Source organism: Ursus americanus, chromosome 24 (genome assembly GCF_024610735.1).
Source record: "Ursus americanus isolate L20-20 chromosome 24, mUrsAme1.1.p, whole genome shotgun sequence".
NCBI lineage: Eukaryota > Metazoa > Chordata > Mammalia > Carnivora > Ursidae > Ursus > Ursus americanus.
The window spans coordinates 33,116,446-33,138,463 of NC_142150.1; the positions used below are offsets into that span (position 1 = coordinate 33,116,446).

At 36.3% G+C, this 22,018-nt stretch overlaps 1 protein-coding gene and 2 pseudogenes across 1 annotated transcript; 1 reads left to right on the plus strand and 2 right to left on the minus strand.

The window, feature by feature from the left end:
• Positions 1–7,557: 7,557 nt before the first annotated feature.
• LOC123785218 (olfactory receptor 4P4-like) lies at positions 7,558–8,498 on the minus strand. Its single transcript, XM_045786934.2, is given in 2 exon segments — positions 7,558–7,602; positions 7,605–8,498. Coding segments are annotated over 2 exon segments (939 nt in total).
• A 5,670-nt stretch (positions 8,499–14,168) lies between these two features.
• On the plus strand, positions 14,169–15,011 carry LOC148107868 (olfactory receptor 4C16-like; annotated as a pseudogene).
• A 4,651-nt stretch (positions 15,012–19,662) lies between these two features.
• LOC123785219 (olfactory receptor 4P4-like) lies at positions 19,663–20,602 on the minus strand (annotated as a pseudogene).
• Positions 20,603–22,018: the final 1,416 nt, after the last annotated feature.

Here is a 22,018-nt window from a genome sequence, read left to right on the forward strand (position 1 = left end):
AGCCCATTATTGGGGTTCCCCACATACTTTTTCCCGACCTATTTCCTTCATTGATACCCACACTCTAGGGCCTTTTGTTGCTGCCAACAGAGGTTTCATCTCTCCGTTAAACTTCCTCCCCTTGGTCATCTCCTCTGTGGTCATTCTGCGTTCCCTAAGGAACCATAGCTTGGAGGCGAGACGCAAAGCCCTCTCCACCTGTGTCTCCCACATCACAGTGTTTGTCCTGTACTTTTTCCCCTGTATATTTGTGTACATGAGACTTGGGAATACCTTATCTATTGATAAAGCAGTTGCAGTGTTCTACACTATGATAACGCCGTGTTAAACCCCCTAATCTATACCTTGAGAAATGACCAGATGAATTTCTGTTAGGAATTTGTGTAGTAGAAAAGTTATTTCAGATGAGAAATATGCCTGAAGGTCAACGTTGATGCAATGGAAACAAAGGTCAAAGGACATTTTAGATGATTTCAGCAAGGAATACTTAACAAATAAAATGGTTAACTGCTATGAATGACAGATCCTAGACTGAGTGGAGTAGAAATGTGAGGAGGAAAGAAAAAATCTAACCACACACTATGCTACAAGCTATATATATATCTATATATAGATATATAGATCTATCTGCTCATTTTTATACACCAGGGTTGATAATAATATGTTGGCTATAAAATTATGGTATAAAGCTATTATAGGATTATAAAAGCAAAGAACCATTTAACCTCTGAGTGGTGACAAAGATTACCCCAAGTTTCCAAATTTCCTTGTAGACTTCAGGATCATTTTGTATTGCTCATGGCACCCAGTAGGCTTCTAAACCATCAGAAAGAATGATGTCTCAAATAAATGAACATCTTATTATTTGAGAGGCATTTCTGTTTCTTAAATAAAGTCACACTTGGCTTTATTTAAGTACTTGACTACTTGTGAAAAATAGTTTCTGCAAGGCAGCTTAATGTTTGGGGCACAATAAATATTGAATGAGTGATAATGGTAAAGGAAGACGAGTAAAGTCAAAAAATAATGTAGACCAAAGAAAGTACTGGAAACACGGGACTTTTCCCCCTGCTTTTATCTGATTCAGGCTGTGGGAATTCTAGCTAGATCTCTTTGAGAAACCACAATTTGTTTTAACTCCTGCTTAAACTGTGTACTGAGAACGAAAAAGAAACTGGGATGTTCAGTGAAGTAGCAAACAACTTCCCTGGATATTCTTCCTCCTATCAGCAAGATTTCATCATTATATGAATATGAGCTGTTCAAGCCATTTTCCCCTGTTAATTAGTTTACTTCTCGGTAACATTTCATTATGTAATCTGTTTTGACAAACACGTGGCTCAATCTACACAAAAAAACAACTTCGGGATAAATATATTTCATTTATTTATATTTGATAGTACATCTCTCATTCATTAATCAATTAAAATTTCTTCACCCATAAAATGAACTAGACAATATTGATTCTCTTGACATTGATTTTTACTCCATTGTCTGATGTTGCAACTTATCTAACCTAACCTACTGAAGGACATCTTGGCTGCTTCCAATTGTTTGGACTATTATGAATACAGCTGCTGTTAAATATCCATGTGCAGGTTTTTAAGTGGACATAAGCTTTCGATTCCAAAAGCCAAGGAGTGAGATTGCTGGATTGTATAGTAAGAATATGTTTAGTTTTGTAAGAAAGTGACAAACAGTCATCCCAAATGGCTTCACCATTTGGCTTTCCCACCAGCAATAGATGAGAGCCCCTCTTTTCCACATCCTCACCAATTGATGGTGTCCCATAGTTTGGCCATTCTAATGGATATATTGTGGTAAAACCTCCTTTGAGACATTGCTTAACCAAAATGTGCAGATTAATTAAATTCAAGAAGGCTCGTGGACTTGAAGCCAATTGGTCCAAACCTCACAATTAAAATATGATAGGTTCAGAATCTATGCCATGTTTGACCTGACAAAGATGTTGAGTCTCATCCATCATTGTGAACTCTAAGATCAAAAGAGTGTGCTTTGGTCAACTCAGGTTGGATTCTACTGTTTTACCTAAAGTTAGATTTTTTTCCAAGGGCAATGGGCCATTACCCACTGTTTCTGAGGAGTGAACAATGAAATTAGAATTGTCTGTTAGAATGCTGTTTCCTGCATTCTTCAGGCCTAAGGACTCACATTTTACAAGGAGACCTTTAAGTTCAGAGAAAAATGTGACTGCCAGATTTCTGGGTGGGAAGGAGTGACATAGCAGACACGTGATCCCACATGATAAGTTAGCAAAGATGCAAAACAGAGAATCATCTCTGAAGAGACTGGACAGCTACTAAGGGAAGAAGAAGTAGAAGGAATGGGATTAAGAATGGGGGGTAAACTCAGCCGAGGTGAGCGGCAACAACTACATTTACCGTGAGAATTGTCATTTCTGGGTTTGGGATGGATCTGAGGATCCAGTTTTACACACACTGACAGCTACTGCGGGGACATAAAGGAATCCGCAGAGCTTTGGTCAGAGATCTAGGGAATCTCGAGGACACATCCGTTTTTCCCTTGATTCATTTGTGAAACCACATAACATAACCAGGAGAGAAACAGACTTTTTAAAAACAATACTTTTCAAAGACAATATTATCTTCTTCCTTTACCAGACTGTTTGAGAGGTTTATCACATTGTATTATTGGTAGTTTGTTCCTCTTTAGTAAGAATAGTATTGCACAGTACGACTCTACCACATCTTGTATGCTTATTCCCTAGCTGATGGACATTTGAATTGTGTCCATGTAAGGGCCAGAGTGAATGATGCTGCTGTGAACATTCACGGACCAGCCTTCGTGTGGACACAGATTATCATTTCTCTTGGGTGGATACCTAAGAGTGGAATTGCTGAGTTATATGTTAAGTGTATGGTAGCATTTTAAGAAACTGCCAGTGTGTTTTCAAAAGTGGTGATGCTGTGTTACATTCCCACCGGCAATGATTGAGAGTTTCCCCACAATGTCACCAAAAATTGGCATTGTCAGTCTTTTTAAATTTATCATGGAGTTCAAAGTATGCATTTATGACTCATACATTCTGTAGGGTCCTCAGAAATAGTATTCTATTCATTTTTGATCAGTCCTTATTACTTTCTCCTCTTTGGTTTGTTTGCCCTATTAATTGGTTAGTACCTTCAGTATAATATTGAATAATGTTAATATGAACTGGTGATACTTAGTGTCAATTCCTCTTCCTGATTCTGAAGGAAAACATTTTAGTATTTTTACAATTCAATATGTTGTTTGTTCTAAAATATTTACAGGTAATAATTTGAGGATTACAATTAGGGTTTTTTTCAAGTTTTTATTTAAATTCCAGTTACTTAGCACACAGTGTAATTAGCTTCAGGTGTAGAATTTATTTTTTTCTGTTTATTTATTAATTTTTGTTTGTTTGTTTCAATTTTTTTATTTAAATTCCAGTTAGTTAACATTCAGGGTAATGTTAGTTTCAGGTGTAGAATTTCATGAACCAACACTGACATTCAACACCCAGTACTTGCCTAACATCAAGTAGTCACGATTAGGTGGTAACAAATCACCTGTTGATGTAATCATGTATTTTGTGTATTTACACATGCTGGAGATTTACCTCTAAGCATTGTTATACTTTTTTGATGAACAGCATTTTATTAATTTTATTTGTAATTATTCTATTATTGCTATTACAATTTATTTGCACTACTTTTTATTTAAAAACATTTCTAAATTACCATATATTTGAGATTGAAAGTTACCCTTTTATTATTGTTTCCTACTTCAAATGAATTATCATAAATAAGTTACTCTGATTGGTTCAGATAATTTAACACTTTTTGAGAATATATTTATGCCATCAGATAGGATGAATTATTTTAAATAACTCATATTCACTCAACAGCTGTGAAGTGTAGTGTTTTTTATAATCCATAGTGTGCTGCTTATTATTTTGTAATAAATCACTGTATCTTTCTATATGCATACACATTCAGATTTGTAAATGTTTCAGTGTTGTTAATTCTATCAATATTTAATGATTTTAAGAATTGATAATCATTGTTGCATTAAAACCTATTTTATATGTAATATATATGTAATTCTATGTGTATATATGATATATATAATTATATGTATATATAATATATATGTAGTTTTATGTATATATATTTTATATATAGCTTTTTCAAATATGATATATTTATATCATATATATGATATAAATTTGTAGTATTTGTAGATATCATTTGTATATATCATATATATATATATATATATATATATATATATATATATATATATAGCTTCTTCAAATACTACTGCATTTTGACCACCCTATATTTTTTATGCTTTTAGTTTCAATTTTTTTGTGCCCTAAGGAGCTAGGTGTATCTTTTATAAAAAGAACGCAACAATAGATGATATATATTCACCAAAAGACATGTTTCAAATGTTTGAAGCAGATCTACCCATAATATCCTTAAAAAGGAAATGGCTGCAAGTCTATCAACAAGAGAATGGATGGATTGTCACCTATCCATTCAGTGAGATCCTACAGATCAATGAAAATAATCAGAAAATAGAAAAATATGAAGAATGAATCTCACAAACATAATAACAGGGAAACAGACACTGAAGAGTATAATTTCCATACTGTTTTTCTGCAAAACCAAACACTATGTAAATTTAATCAGTTTTATAGATGAAGATAGTGATTCTTTTCCAAAGGTAGTAATTTTAAGGATGTATGAAGAGAACTCCGGGAGTGCTGGTAACTTGTGACTTTTAATCTGGTTGCTGATTACATGATGCTGCTCCTTTTATTGATCTTCCCATTCTACACATGAAGATGATCTTTCTTCTAGTAACGAAGTTGGTCATTCTAAGCACATTCCATTTCAATCTTTAGACTGACAAATGTTTTGTGATGTTCTTTCAAAAGGTAAGATCAATTCTTGCAATAGTTTTGTTTCTTTATTAGTAGCTGCTGAGAAGTCAGTTTGTCCAATCTCTCTTGGTTATAAAAACTCTACTTAATTTTTTCTTCCTCACCATTTTTTCCTGCACTCCCTGCTTCTTTGCACAGTGCCTCCGGAATGATTACACCTCCTGCATCGCATTTACCTCATAACATTCCACCATCCAGGCCCTTCTCTGTCATAATTGCTGTGATTCTTAAGAATTCTTATTTTACGTGCTATGAAGTATGAGCAAAAGAACCTCCATTAAAGTTGTAAGGTTCTAAGGTATTATCTGTTTTCACTAGAAAATCTTTTTCAGAAGACTCTTCCTTTAGCTACAAGATGACTTTCTTTAGGTATTGTGCTGCAATGTATTTTGTGATTAATAACCTTATTTTTTAGAGCAATATTACTTTGAATTCGGGTCTTTCCTGGGCTACTGATACGCAGTACAATCCTCTCTTGTGATGCTGGGCAGGGGCAGAGAGGTGCAGCTCCCAGTCAGCCAAGCAATCACAAGGGTCAATGATCAATACACTTAGAACCGTTCTGTACCCATATAGCAATTTTGTTTTTCACGTGAAGTAGAGTATTTAATAAGTTAATGAGATATTCAGTGCTTTCTTACCAAATAGGCCTTGTATTCGATGACTTTGCCCAACTCCAGGCTAAATAATATGTTTTGAGCACAGTTAAGGTAGGCTAAGCTAAGCTATGAAGTTTGGTAAGTTGGGAGTATTTCATGCATTATGACTTAAGATGTTTTCAACTTTTGATGGGTTTATTGGGACATAACTCCCTGATAAGTCAAGGAAGACCTATAGATGAAATCATACAAAAGGGAGCCCCTTCGCATTGGTTTTTTCCTCTCTGAAATATGCATTTTAGAGTGCTGAATATAGTTTCTTACTTTACTAGCTCAGTTCTTTTTTTTTTTTTTTTAAGATTTTATTTATTTATTCGACAGAGATAGAGACAGCCAGCGAGAGAGGGAACACAAGCAGGAGGAGTGGGAGAGGAAGAAGCAGGCTCATAGCGGAGGAGCCTGATGTGGGGCTCGATCCCATAACGCCGGGATCATGCCCCGAGCCGAAGGCAGATGCTTAACCGCTGTGCCACCCAGGCACCTCAACTAGCTCAGTTCTTTTTAGTGCTGAATAATATTCCATTCTCCAGATGTACAATAGTTTATTTATTCCCCTACTGGGGGACATCGTAGTTGCTTCCAAGAATTGTTGATCTGAATACATCTGCCATAAGCATCCATGTGCAACCAAAGTGCATTATTTTTTTTCACTTACTTTGTGGTTCAATCACACCTTATTTCTCTTTTGCTAGTTCCCTCTCTTTCTCTTCTCTCTCTCTGTCATTGCAGTAGGAAAAGTCTTTGGTTGTGGATCCTACGACTCACCATGGGTTATCAATTTTAGGCAGGTAGAGATGAGCAACACATACATTTTGATATATAGCTCCTTATGGAAATGATACTAAACTCCGGCCAATAGATGGGATGCCATGAAGTGTGTTTCAGCTTTTGAATTGTCGATGCTCATTCTGCCTTCACTATGTATTATTATTGACTTCAGTGGACATCAGGATAGTTGACCGCCAGGAACCACTTGAAAACTGATTCTACTTGGGGCACCGGGGTGACTCATTTGGTTAAGAGACTGCCTTTGGTTCAGGTTGTGATGCCAGGGTCCTGAGATGGAGCCCACACCCAGCTCCCTGCTCAGCGAGGAGTCTGCTTCTCCCTCTCCATGTATACCCCAGCACCCCTGCCCCCTTCTCCTGCTCACTCATGTGCTCTCTCTTTCTCAAAAAAATAAATAAAATCTTTTAAAAATTAAAAATAAATTACGGATTCTATTTTAAATACTTATTTGTTTGCACAACTGATGTCTGTATAAACTAGAGGATATATATATATGAATGTTTTATCAGAAAGTTAAATTGATTCAGTTTTAGATTACATCTTTTTTTTTTAAAGATTTTATTTATTTATTTGACAGACATAGAGACAGCCAGCAAGAAACGGAACACAAGCAGGGGGAATGGGAGAGGAAGAAGCAGTCTCCCAGCAGAGGAGCCTGATGTGGGGCTCGATCCCATAACGCCGGGATCATGCCCTGAGCCGAAGGCAGACGCTTAACCGCTGTGCCACCCAGGCACCCCTAGATTACATCTTTTTAAAAAATTTTTCATTACAACTTCTGAACTACCAAAAATATTCTGTCACTGTGTGGTCTGGTCTCTATGCCCAATGTTTTAATAAAAGTGCCATTAATATATTTCTCTTAAAAGTCACTAATGAGTATAACATTGCATTACTTGCTTAGGTTCAGTTGTTTTTCATGAAGGTTCCCCTACCTATACCCTCTTTATACCCCACAATATTAACTTCGTTTGCAATTAATTTTGGTTTGCAAGAATAAGTACTTGTTCAATGTTACTTTAAACCTGTAGTCCTATTGCTTTCATTTACTCCGCTCAGACAGTGATGGTCCACAAACCCCATGAGATAGTTCCTGCCTTTTTCATTCACATCTCCCTCTTTTCTTTCTCAGAGTTGCTTAACTAATAAACTTCTTCAAATTAACTGTGTGCTTCCTTTGGAAATAGTGATGGGCACCAAACCTTTTTCATGGCTTTTTTCATCTCTGAATTTCTCAGAGTATAGATTAGGGGATTGAACATAGGAGCAATGATGGTGTAAAATAGAGCAAATATTTTGTCCTCAGGAAAAGTAGTAGGTGGTCTAAGGTAGATGAAGATTACAGGCCCAAAAAATAAGACAACCACAGTGATATGAGACCAACAGGTGGAGAGGGCTTTGCGTCTTCCCTCAGCTGACAGATTTCTCAAAGTGAATAGTATTATCCCATAAGAAACAAATAAGACAATAAAGGTTACTAAAGCAACCATACCTGAAAAGGCAATCACAAGGACACCAGTGATGTAGGTATCAGTACAGGCCACTTTTAGCAAAGGAAAAATATCACAAAAGTAGTGATCGATTTCATTAGGACCACAGAAGGGCAAACCAATTGCAGTAGAAAAAAGAGGAAAGGCATGGACGGCCCCACCAGCCCAAGCAGCTAGGACTAGGAGATGGCACCTTGTCCTGTTCATGATAATCACATAGTGGAGAGGTTTGCAGATGGCAGCATAGCGATCAAAGGCCATGGCGGTAAGAATGAAGATCTCAGTGCCTCCAAAGAAGTGCATTGTAAAGACCTGTAACATGCAGTTACTGTAGGAGATGGTTTTTCTTTCCACCAGCAGGTCAGCAATTAACTTGGGCGTAACCGTAGAGGTGTAGCAGATGTCTATTAAGGATAAGTGGATGAGGAAGTAGTACATGGGCTGGTGATAAAGAGGGCTGCACCGAATGGAGACAAGGATCAGCAGGTTTCCTGCCAACAGGGCAACGTAACAGAATAAGAAGAGCACAAAGCAAAATATTTGTATGTTCTGGTCATATGAAAGTCCTAGAAGTATGAATTCTGAGATGTTTCTCTGGCTTTTCATATATTTGGCTTTGCTGTCAATTTCCATAAGGAATTATGTTTCTGAAAGAAAGAAGACATAAGCCTAGGTGAAGATTAACTGTAGGAACACAATAACAAAATTTATTAAAATGAATATTGGCATAGAGTTAATTATTTTTGATTTATTGAATTAAGCTGCTTTTCTTTTTATTCTGTCTTTTATAAAACTATCATGAAATAATTTTATAATTATGTATTTACTCAACAATACTACTAATTATTTAAAATATTTAAATAATATCTTGAAAATATATACAATTTATATATTTAGATAAAGGACTGCTAATTAAGGAAGGATTTTTTTCCATCTTTCCTAATTCTTATGCATGAAATCAACTTTCCTTCCTTTAAAATGATTTGAGAAAATTCCCTGAATTTTCTGGGAATGAATCTGAAGAAATGCACATTTGTTTAAACATCCAGTATGAACTACGGAACTTTAATTTGTGTAGAGCGTACTATACTTTCCCAAGTGGTCAAACATTGTCAATGGGTCGGTCATGTTAAACCAACGGAATTGCTCTTACATTAAAAAGCAAAGAGCAGTTGAAAACAATACAGCAAAAGAGAGAATATTATTGAATCTTGAATAATATTCGGGAAACCCATTCATCTGTCGTAATAATATATCTCACGAGTTAAATACAATTTAAAAATATGTGCTGTCATTGATGTTTGTGATTGCAATTGATAAAGGAAAGGTAAGATTGTTGAATTACCTAAGTATATTGGAATTATGCATATGTCATGGCTTATACTGAAAATTTCATATTTTAGATACAATCTAAAAATTGAATGCCAATAAGGGTCTTTTCTGAGAGTTAACTCAGTTCTAAGTTGGCCTTCCCCATGCTGTATCTTGCCATAAGGGGCCCCTTCATACTCCACTGGATGTCTAGAATTGCTGTTTTCTGTCTTGAACTAAAAGCAGTGAAAGAGAAATAGGACATAATACTGTAAAGTAACTTGAAGACAAACTTTATGGTGAGTAAGCACTCAATGATAACTTGTGCATAAATGAGTAAATGAAATATTCAGGGATCTGCATCTTTGTATCTAATATATACTTTTTTAAAGATTGTATGTTTTTATTTGTCAGAGAGAGAGAGAGCACAAGCAAAGAAAGTGGCAGACAGAGGGAGAAGCAGGCTCACCACTGAGCAGGGAGCCTGATGCAGGACTGGATCCCAGGACCCTGGGATCATGACCTGAGCTGATGGCAGACGCTTCACTAACTGAGCCACCCAGGTGTCCCTCTGATGTATATATGGAGATGTCATTTAAACAGTGCAAGATGAGTGAAGGATAAAGAGAAAGCAATTCTAAGAGCTATTTTACCCACTAATGAGGAAATATCTGATTCTAGTGGGTTTGCAAAAACTAGCACACCCTTTACCTTCGTCAAGTGACAGACATATCTGGGCCCCCAGATGTCATTTATATAATAAAAAATGCTTTTGTTACAATATTATTCAGCAATCATCATCTGTAGAGACTCACAAATTTAATATCTATGTTATTGACAGTCTTCAACAAGATTTTACATGGCACATAGTTGACAGCTGAGGCATTTTTAGAATGGCCTGTACCATGAGACATAACTTCTATTTTAAAATACTATTCAAAATTCTAACTTAATAAAACTAAAATTTTCAATGTTTACTTTGGTTTCTGTATCGCTAACAAGGCTCCCTATCCTCCTCACATAACAAAATAATATAATGATGTCCCAGAGTGCTCAGCAGTGAACAGTTACTAAGGGGTCCTGAAAAGCCGTAGGACTGAGGATCATTGACCTCTCTCATACTTACTGCAACTGACACTAATCTTTGTTTACGAGACAGAAACAATGTTAATTTTTCAGATATACATAATTACTAAAACAAATTGATTTACAGGCAACTTTTATCTAAGTAGAATGAGAACTACAGAAATGTGGAAATCACTGCACCAATTCAAATCTCTGATTCTGAATAGAAGAGACATATCAAGAAATCTAAGTAATTTCTCAGGATTGAAAAGCAACACACTGTAAATGTTACAAGACAGAAATCCTTTTTCTTCCTCAATCTGGGGCTGTCTTTCAGGGGAGAGACCTGAGAGGGATGTCATGAAGGACAGTCTGCGAAAACTGTTTTGATTCCTCCTGTGAGCAAAAAAGAAAATGCAAGACATTGGATTAACAGATATCCCGTCTGTCTTTCTGAGTGTTTATGTAGGTGAAGGGCTATGGAATATTTACTATTAAAAAATATTCTAAAATTTGCTGATGCTAAACATTTGAAATAATTAGCTCTCAATTTTACATAAATGCAAATTCCTTATCAGGATTCCTGCTTGCTTTCTACATCATCCTTGGAATTTCATCTCCAATAGCCCAAAACCCCAGCCTGTATTCGGAGCAAACTTTCTCTATGATCAGAGCTGTTGGTAAAAGGGAAGAGGGAAAAGTCAGTTGAGGGGATTTACTCTCATCAACCAATACAGCAATACCGAGGACCCTCCCATGGAAAAACTGAAGTCACAGTTGGGAAATAAAGAACCTCAGGCAACCAGTGGACAAGTGGTTGAAACAGTAGCAACATAGAAAGGGGGAGAAACCCTGAGGCATCTCAAATCACCTGACCAGTGTGATTCTTGAGCAAATGGCTTCATCCCTTTAGGCCTCCTCTTTCTCCTTTCACAACCAAGATATCATTACAAAATTCAGACTTTTAAAGAGCTGTACATGAGGTCACATGAAAAAGCCAGTGACATGTGTGGTTCAAAACTGTCACCTTTCTATTACAGTCTTTCCTCTCTGAGTGATTCGTGTAGGACCAGAGATTGTCATGTGCACACACACACAATCAATTGGAAAATAAAGGAAATAAAAAAGAACATTCATAGCATGGATTTAATAAAATGATCACGGGAAACTCCATCATCAACATTCTGTTACTGAAACTCTATTAATCTCATAATCAATTGGTTATCTTAGTGTCTTTCTTACCACTTATCAGAGGACTAATTTTTTTTCCTCTACAAAAGGTAAACAATGAATTATTCTTTCATATTATTGAATACAAATTATGTGTACCTTTGGATTATGCTGTTCATAAAGGAATAGAAGCTCTTATGTGTAAATAGTAGTTTCTACCACAATTTCAAACTTTTAGTGTAACAAACTCTTAGTGTATCAGAAAGTAAAAACTCAGTGTAACAGAACGTAGGATGCTATACACTTACCTCAGCTGGATCAGAGTAAACTAGTCTATTTTAGGATGGCAGATGTTTTGAAATATAAGAAAGTCTTTGTTATTGTACATATTTATTCATAAACTGGTCTGTTTCTTAATAAGACTATGGAGTAAGGCCTGTGAGCATGATTTGTGGTCACAATGAAATTCACTACCTACATAAATATGCTTTGTCTAACTCTACTATTTTTCTCTCCCCAAATGGGAATTTTGCTTATAATTAATGTGCTGTTAAGTCTAAATATGCTGTAACATTTATGCAGTAATCAAATTGTCCTAGGCTACAAAAGAAATTATATCAATTCAAATGAAATCACGTAGAATAGATATAAAGAACACACACTTAGCCCAGCACATGGGTGGTGGGACCCTTCCCAAACCAAGGCGACAAGGGTAACTCACTAACCATAAGATCTGAGTGGCTGTCTGCTTAGTTTCGGGGCTGCATCAGGAAGGATTCCCTCCTCAGATACTCACTCTGCCAGTTTGTCTCTAGTAGCAAAACTTGGAATCAGATGCAGAAAATTACATTCCTGGAATTCAAACACATCCAGATGAATTCTCTGCAAATTATTGACAATTTCAACACATCTTAAACTTTCTACAGTTTACAACACAAGTGCCCTTGCAATATTCAGTAAGACTCAGTGATGCAAGAAGTGGATCTTCATCCCTCAGGAAAGCAGCCTGGACATTTTGAAAGCTCATTTAGCTTCTTAATAAAAGCTCATAAGTAAAATAAGCAAAATGGGTTTTTACATTCGTGCAGAAGCTAACACAAGTATTTAGGTCCTAGGAAACATCCATTTATTTTATGCCTATGCCTGAAGACAATTTGGTTCGGAGGAACAGAAGGTAAATTTAAGTGGCAATGCGAGAATTAATAGGTCCTTGAAATCTTTATGTAATTATATTCCCAAAGGTATTTCTAGACAGGTTTTGGCCCAAGTGTTGCAAAGCCACCATCCACAGTAATGTGCTTGGTGCTCTTGGGTATAAACTTTCCACATTAGCCTACCTGGAGAAAAAAATTGGCCCTTTTTCCCTGAAGCCCCCAAAAAGCTATAGTGCGACTGCCCTGTGCTCCTCCAGCTTTCTGAAAAATAGGGGGGAAATTGTAGCCTAAAATAGTATCAGGTTAGCTTCCAAGAAAATCTGAGATGAAGAAGGACAAAGAGAACCAAAGACAGCACTTACAGTCTTTTTTTTTTTTTTTGGAAGTTATCAAGATCTTTGGCATGCAGCGTAGGTAGAAAAATAAAATCAATAACTTGTGATATTATAATTTGTATGAAATTACCATTGATGGATGAGCTGTTGGAAAACAGGTGACAAAGAAAAGATAAAGGTAAACACGCCTTCTCCTTAAATTGGCAGGGAGGAAAAGGAAAAAAGATATGGAAAAATCAGAGGAAGGAAGCAAAGTACAGCCAAGCCTTTAACGTGTTTCCCATCTGGTTCTGTCTCTGCTCACTGACTAGTCACAGGTGATTTAGACTCAGTCTCATCTGCATGGACTGAAGCCAGGCAGTCTCTCTCTACCATATGCCAATCCATGCATGTAAAGTTTTCTCATGCAAGAACTGTCCGGAAATCAAATTTTGTAATATTTAATCTCCTTCAGATCACTCTACTTAGCCACAGAATAACAAAAATTTACTGAGAGATTGTTGGATAGAAAGGCTATCCTATTATTCAATGCTCATAATAATGCATTTTGACACAGATACATTACCTTTAGTATGTAGATAAAAACCAGAAGGTTTTAGAGTTTAAATAACGAGGTCAAATACCCAGTAAGCAATTGAAGCAAGAAAATGCATTATTCTAGTTTAGATCTTCTTTATGAACTTTAAATGCTTACTAAGTCCGACGATTTGAAGGATTCTAGCCCTTCACCTTAAAGGCCATTATAACCCAGGGATTTAGAGCTTGTCTACGTGACTGTTATGCCCGGTGTTGAGCAAGCTGTGCCCAAGAGCTGGCCTGTACCAATCTACAGCAGGAGACAGCGGGTCATGTCTCTCAGCTTCTCCCTGTGCACACACTTGGACAACCCTTAGAAAAGGATACAAGTTGCATTCACATCCTCAACTGTTTATTTCATTCCTCTTTATATACTAGTTCTGCTGCATAGTTTTAATTTTGGTGAAGTGCAAATCATCATTTTTTTATGGAGAATTATATTTAGGTTTATTTATTTATTATAGGGGGAGAGAGAGAGAGAGAGAGAGAGAGAGAGAGAGAGAGATGGAGAGCATGATTTAGGGGCAGAAAGAGAGGGAGAGAAAGTCTCAAACACGTTGAGTGCTGAGCCCTGCAAGGGAGCCCGATCTTAAGACTCTTAGATCACTCCCTAAGCCAAAACCAAGAGTCCGATGCTTAACCGAACTTGCCACCCAAAGTCCCCTATGTTGAAAATATTTCTGCTTGGGTTGATTCAGGGTCCTGTTAAGAAGAAAATAGTGTTTGTCACTTTCTTGCCCTTCTATTTGGGGATGTTGTTGAGTCACTTTCTGATTATTACCACTATCACGACCAGCTGGGCACCTCGGAGTCCAAAGTACTTCTTCCTTTTCCACCTATCCTTACCTGACACCTGCTTCTGCACTTCCATAGCCCCTAGAATGATTATGGATGCCCTTTTGAAGAAGACCACTATCTCTTTCAGTGAGTGCATGAGACAAGGCTTTTCATTCCATTTCTTTGGCTTCCTGGGCTTCTTCATCCTTATCCTCATGACCACTGACAGCTATGTGGCCATCTGTAAACCCCTGCACTACACAATCATCATGAGTCCACGGATCTGTGCTGTTCTGGTGATTGTGGCCTGGGTGGGGTCCTGTGTGCACTCTTTAGCTCAGATGTTTCTGGCCTTGAGTTTATCCTTCTGTGGTCCCAATGTGAGTGATCACTATTTTTGTGACTTGCAGCCCTTGCTGAAACTTGCCTGTGCAGACACCTCTGTGATCAACCTACTCCTGGTGTCCAAAAGTGGGGCTATTCACACACTGAGTTTGTCCTGCTGATGTGCTCCTATGTTATCATCTTCATTCTCTGAACACCACGGTGCTGAAGGGAGGAGAAAACCCCTCCCCCACATCATTGTGCTCATCCTGTTCCTTGGTCCTTGCATATTTATATACACACATCCTGCAACCACCTTCCCCATGGATAAGACGATAGCTGTGTTTTATACACTTGAAACACCTTTGCTCAACCCTCTGATGACACTCCGAGGAATGCAGAAGTGAAAGTACCATAGGAAATTATGCACCAAGATGTGCATTTCAGATGATCAAAGATGAAAGGACGTTTCAAATTTTTCTTCAGAGCTTGGATTTACCTACAAGTCCATAAGGAATATCATTTTCTCAATGTGGAGCTTATACAATCCTGTCTTTGGACATGAGCACTACTTCCTTCAGGAAAATAAGCCATAGGAACACACACATTGGTTGGTCTTAAGTCAATTTTATGTAGAGGAATAGACAGCAAAAGGTACAAACAGGCACATAAGGTCTATAGCCTTAGATGTCCTTCACCATTCTGTCTCTGCCTGTCTTGCCTGCCCAGTCACTTGTGGCTTTGATCTAGTGCTTGCCCTGTCCCTCTTCATGTGTACTCCTGGTGTCCTCTGCTGCTCCGCTGCTCTGTCCCACCCTGTATGTTTGCATCCACAGACTGGAGGCATTCCCTCTTCCCGTTTCCTTTATTAGGCACTTCCCTGTCATCATCGCTGACCATGAACCTTCAATTTAGTTGTTCTTCCTGACTTGGTAGAAGGTATCAGATTCAAATAATTATAGGAGCTTCATGTTGTAAAGGACACTATGTAATCTAATAATCTCCCTTCTAATTATTTGGGCTATATTCTGAAATCCCTTCTTATAAGATTTATTTATTTTAGAGAGGTAGAGAAAAAGAGAGAGACAGACAGACAGAAATCACATGGTGGGGGAGGGGTAGAGGGAGAATCTCATGCTGACTCCCACTGGTCATGGAGCCCAAGGTGGGGATCCCAAAACCCTGAAATCATGACCTGAGCTGAAATCAAGTGTCAGATATTCAACTGACTGAGACATCCAGGCACTCCTATGTTCTGAAATCGTATGATATGTTTACCTGCATCCTTCTAGAACAGTAATGCAACTTGGTGAGAAAATTCATGTGTCTGAGGTAGTTCTTTGATATAAGAAGGTTTTAGTAGTTGGGTTTATGTGCCTATTAGAATTCTTTGGTAAAATCTACTTTATGCTGTTATATTGATTCCTTCTAAATTCGGGGGTGTTAGGTTTCTCTTGAATCATACCAATTAGAGTGATATGTTTATAATATTTCTTATTATAATTATACCATAGATGACCCATATAAAGATGATATATTTATGTGGCAGAAGTAGAGAGTGTAAGCAGATCACACTGAATTTTAAAATATTAATTACTAAAACAATAAATAATCCAAAAGTGGATATTTATGCTTATAAACAGAAATATTTACATCACAGGTATGAATTAGGAATTCCTTTTCTGAATAAGGAAATACTGATCATAAAACAAAACTCACTGGTTGGCAGAGACTCAAGGATAAAGGAGAAGGGGTGAAGAGGTGGAACACGGGGCATTTTTAGGGAAGGGAAACTATCCCGTATTATACTGTAATGGTGGGTACATGACACAATGCCTATGTCAAAATCCATAAAACTTGACAACACCAAGAGTAAAGCCTAGGGTAAGCATGGCCCTTAGAAATACTGTACCAATATTGGTTCACCAGTGGTAACAAATGACCCCACTGCAAGATGCCAGAAAACAGAAATTGTGAGGGGCAGAGTGTGTATATGGGAAATCACTGTACTTTTTGTATAATGTTTCTGCAAACCTAAATCTTCCTTTAAAATAAAATTTATTTAAAAACATACTCATGAGAGTTTGCCATTATGCCATTGCAGTGTTTATAATATTTTATTTGAATTTTTATACAATTTTATTATATAAGTACATCTTTAAGCCACATATTGATGGCATAAATTCCTTTACGGTTTATGCTGGTATGCTATACTAATCTCATTAATGAATATAAAATATTACATTTCCTGTGTGTAACTTTTCAAACACTGAGGTATTCTAAAGCGGAAGTGTGAAGTTGAACACTGTTATGCCTCGTGGAGAATTTGCAGCAAAAAGCATTAGCTACATTTCACAGGATAGCCTTTAATACTTTTAAATTGATATGTTTTTCTCTTTTTCTATCCCGTTTATGTTTTCTTTCTGATAACATGCAACCTTTGTCAATGTTTTCACATCAATAAACACAGAAGTGGACAGAATTTTTAAAATAGTTTAAGTCTCAAGTAATATCAAAATATGCTTGGGTTTTCCTATTAAAATAACTACATGTGTCTTAGATTGTGATTGGAGTAATTCTAGAATCTACATCTTCAAATCCTCAGGCAGGATTTTGTCTAAAAAATATGAGAAAGCTTAGCGTTTAAAAAGTTCTTGTCACAAGAAAAAATTTGTATGTGTCGTGATGATGTTAGCTAGACTCATTGCAGTGACCATTTCTCAATACATTACGTTGCATACAAGAAAATAATATAATTTGGTTATACAGCATTTATATCTCAATTAAAAAAAAGACACTACTCTCAACTTACTAAACATGAAAGCCACTGTAATCAGCCTGAAGTCATTTTTGTGAAAGTCGTTGGTTTGCTAGAATGCTAAAGTCCCGTTATTTTGGAATTTGTGTCTACATTTTTAGCAGAAAACGTCATTAGCCCTAGGTCAATATTGTTTGCAAATAATAATTTTGATAATTTTGATCACTGACAATGTTCTAAAAGAGAAACTTACATTATTAAGAAAGCATGATAACGAAAACAAATAATATCCACTATATAAAAGAGGCCTTTAAAATGAATCTGTTGTTTACTTATCTGAACTTCTCTTTCATTTTTAGAGACACATTTCTTTGCTCCAGTTAAGTAATTAAACATTATAGAACATGCCCAGGAGAAAAGTTTTAACCTGGCAACACTGTTGTTTCTTTGTGAATAACCACTGAGACAATCTGTCCACTTCCTCTCTGCTGTAACAGCTCTGGTTAATTTCACCTTCCTCATTATTCTTTCTGCTCTTTATACCTGTTTGTATGGTGCCTCCAGGCTGATAGGAACTCTTGCAATTGATTTACATGTTCTAAAATGCTTTCTGTATTTTTACCATCTTCCTTTCAATAAAATCCTGTTATCTAGCATCTTCTCTATAATGATATTTGCTATTTCTTAAGTGACTTTTATTTAAATCCTATCAAGCATACAAAAAAGGTCTTTAATTATTTTTCTGCAGAAATTCTTTTTCAGTCTCTTCTTCATTCCACTTACAAGTTTTGATATATCTATCGTGCCATAGTGTATATTTTTAATTAATAAACTTTATTTTTTAAAGCAGCTTTAGTTTCACAGCAAAACTGATCAGAAAACACAACGATTCCCTGTAATATTCCTGTCCCCACACACAGACAACCTCCCCCACCAGAGTGATACATCTGTTACATCAAAGGAACCTGTGCTCACACATCATTATCTCCCAAATAGACTTTTCATTAGGCTTCAATCTTGATGTACATTTTACGGGTTTGACATGGATAAGGACATGTATCCACAGTGGTAATAACATGCAGAAGTGCTTCCTGCTCTAAAAATCCTCTGTGTTCTGCCTATTCATTCTACCCTCCACACTGACCCTTGGCAAACACCGATGTTGTCGATGTGTCCATTGTTTTGCCTTTTCCAGGATTCATAGAGTTCCAATCACGTGACAGGTAGCTTTTTCAGATTGTCTTCTTTCACTTAGTAATATACAGCTAAATTTCCTGCATGTCATCTTGTAGCTTGATAGCTCATTTCTTTTTAGTGCTGAGTAATTGTCTATAGTCCATATAAATCACAATTTATTTATCTATTTATCTATGGAGGGACATTTTGGTTGCTTTTGAGGTTTTGCAATTATGAATAAAACAGGTATAAACATCCATACGCAGCCATCATGTGCTTGGAAAATATAATTTGGTTTGTTTTTGGTATTAGACCGTGTCTTAAAATGTCTTTTCCTAGGCTTTCATGTATTTATTTATTTTTCTCTTTTTAGCAAACAAGGTCCTTGGTTCTGGATCCAATAACTTCCAACTTACCGATTTTTACTTTTTCAATTATTGTTCAGTCCCTTAGGTTTTATGGAAAATGTTTTATGTTCTGGCCAATAGGTGCAGTAACAAGTAATTGTGTTTCAGCGTCCTGAGATATTGATTCTTACTCTGTGTTAACCTGGTATTACTATTATACGAAACATCAATGCAGGAGAATTGATCACCAGAAGCCACTTTAAAACAGGTTCCACTATACGGATTTTGTGTTGAACAGGTGATTTCTAAATGCCTCTAAGGATGTATAAATGAATGTTCTATCATAAAAATATTCGTGATGCTGTAAAGTGTTATTTTATTTTTAGATGCAACATTGTCATTAGTGCAGAATGTGTATCACTATGAGGATTGACATATAAGTTCAGGATTTTTAATAGAACTATTATTAAAATTGTTTTGCCATTATAATTCATTGACTGAATAATGTTGCCTTGTTTGCTTTGGCCCAGACAGTTTCTTCTGCAGATATGCCTATCACATCTCCTTAGTATTCCATTAAATTAAATTTTCAATTAATTCTTGTATTTGGGAATTAGGATTCATTTAGCTATCCCCTTAAATTTCTCTCTAATTCCTCTTTCTTTCATGCATTCCATTCATGATAGTGATGGAATATAAAGTCTATGAAATATTTCTTAGCTCCTTTAGTCCTTACAAGCCCATTTTTTATAGAATGCTGTTTAGCTATACATTTCCTCAAATTAACTGTGTGCTTCCTTTGAAAATAATGTTTGGCACCAAACTCTTCTCATGGCATTTTTCATCTCTGTATTTCTCAGCGTATAGATTAAGGGATTGAACATAGGAGCAATGATGGTATAAAATAGAGCAAATACTTTGTCTTCAGGGAATGTGGCTGGCGGTCGAAGGTAAGCAAAGATCGAAGGCCCAAAAAATAAGACGACCACAGTGATATGAGACCCACAGGTGGAGAGGGCTTTGTGTCTTCCCTCAGCTGAGTGATGTCTTAGACTAAACAATATAACGACATAAGAAACAAGCAAGACAACAAAGGTAACTAAGGTGATGATACCTGAATCTGCAACAACAAGGACCCCAGTGATGTAGGTATCAGTGCAGGCAATGTTCAGCAAAGGGAAGATATCACAAAAGTAGTGATCAAGTTCATTAGGACCACAAAATGGCAATTGGATTGTCATCAATAATTGAGGAAAGAATGGAGAGTGCCACCAGCCCAAGCAGCTAAGATTAGGAGATGGCACCTTGTCCTGTTCATGATAAGCATGTAGTGGAGAGGTTTGCAGATGGCAGCATAGCGATCAAAGGCCATGACTGTGAGAATAAAGACCTCAATGCTCCCAAAGAAGTGCATGGCAAAGACTTGTAACATGCAATTATCATAGGAGATGGTTTTTGTCCCTCCAAGTAGGTCAGCAATTAACTTGGGCGTAACCGTAGAGGTGTAGCAGATGTCCATGGAGGATAAGTGGATGAGGAAGTAGTACATGGGTTGGTGAAAAAGAGGGCTGCATCGAGTGGAGACAAGGATCAGAAGGTTTCCTGCCAACAGGGCAACATAACTGAATAAGAAGAGCACAAAACAAAATATTTGAACGTTCTGGTCATATGAAAGTCCTAGAAGTACGAATTCTGAGATATTTCTCTGCCTCTCCATATACTTGAGTTTCCTGTATGTTACACACAAATGAGTATGTATCTGAAGGAAATAAACAGAAATTTGGTGAAAACTTACCAGTATGAAAACAACGATATGAGCTTTATTCATTGACATGAATATCATGGTAATTATTTTTGATTTCTTAAATTATGCTGTTTATCCTTTTTATTGTCTTTTATTCTGTAGAAGTATTGTGGCATAATGGGAATAGTGGGAATGATTATGTATGTTACTCAAATTTACTGATAATGATTTTTAAATATTTAACTGATGTTTTGAAAATAAAAACTACTCATTATTATTAATTATATTATTTAGATAAGAAAGAAGATTTTGAAAAAAATTCTCCCATGTCAAAAAATGCACTGTTGTGCATATCTTAAATGTGTGTGACTAATACATTTGGTCTAGTTTCCTATTTTCAATATTTTCTGATCAAATTCCATGAATTATCTGGGATTGAATCCTCAGGAAATGCAAATGTGCCAGCCTGAACTGCTAATGGTTAAGTTGTGTAAAGCACACTCTTTTTTGCTATGTGACCCCACATTGCCAATGGGTCATACTCAACCAATGGAATCGCTGTTATTTAAAAAAGCCAAGAATGGTGAAAATGTATACAGCAAAATAAAGAATATCAATTCATGACTGAAACTGTGGAAATAAATTAGCAATGTCATTCATTTCTCCTACTGCCATTTCATGTGTTAAAGAGAATTTTTAAAATGTAAATACTGTCATTGAAAATTATGATGAGGATCCTTAAAGGAGAGATAAAATCCTTAAATTCCTCAAGTATGTTTGAATCGTGCATATGTCATGGCTCTTGCCAAAACTTTAATGTGTTTTATGTACAATCTAAGGAACTAAAGTCAATAAAAGGGGATGATACAGAGCGTAACATTAGTCAGCCTTAGTGGTCAGGTAGCACTCAGTGATATTTGTTGAAACAAAATAAATGAAACATTCATGTATGTGCATCTTTTGTATCTGAAGTGTAATTTTAAGACACTATTTAATCAGTACAAATGAGTTAAGAATAGAGAGAATTCACTTCATGGAATTATTTTCCGCATTGACGAGGAATTATCTGTCCCCAGTGGGTTTGAACAGGTAGTGTATTTCTATATTTCTCTGGATCTGATGGGACAATCAAATCTAGGCCCCCAGATGTTTATTGTTAATAAAAAACAGAATGCTTTTATACCAAGTTATATAGAAACAACCAACTCTACTCAAAATTAATATCTATGTGTTTAAAGTCCTAGAGACTATTATATATAAATACATACAGATATACATATACATGTAGTATATATTTTTCTTTATTATAGATATAGATATAGATGATATAGATATAGATATATATGCCTGTGTGTGTGTGTGTATATATAATCTCTCTCTCTCTCTCTC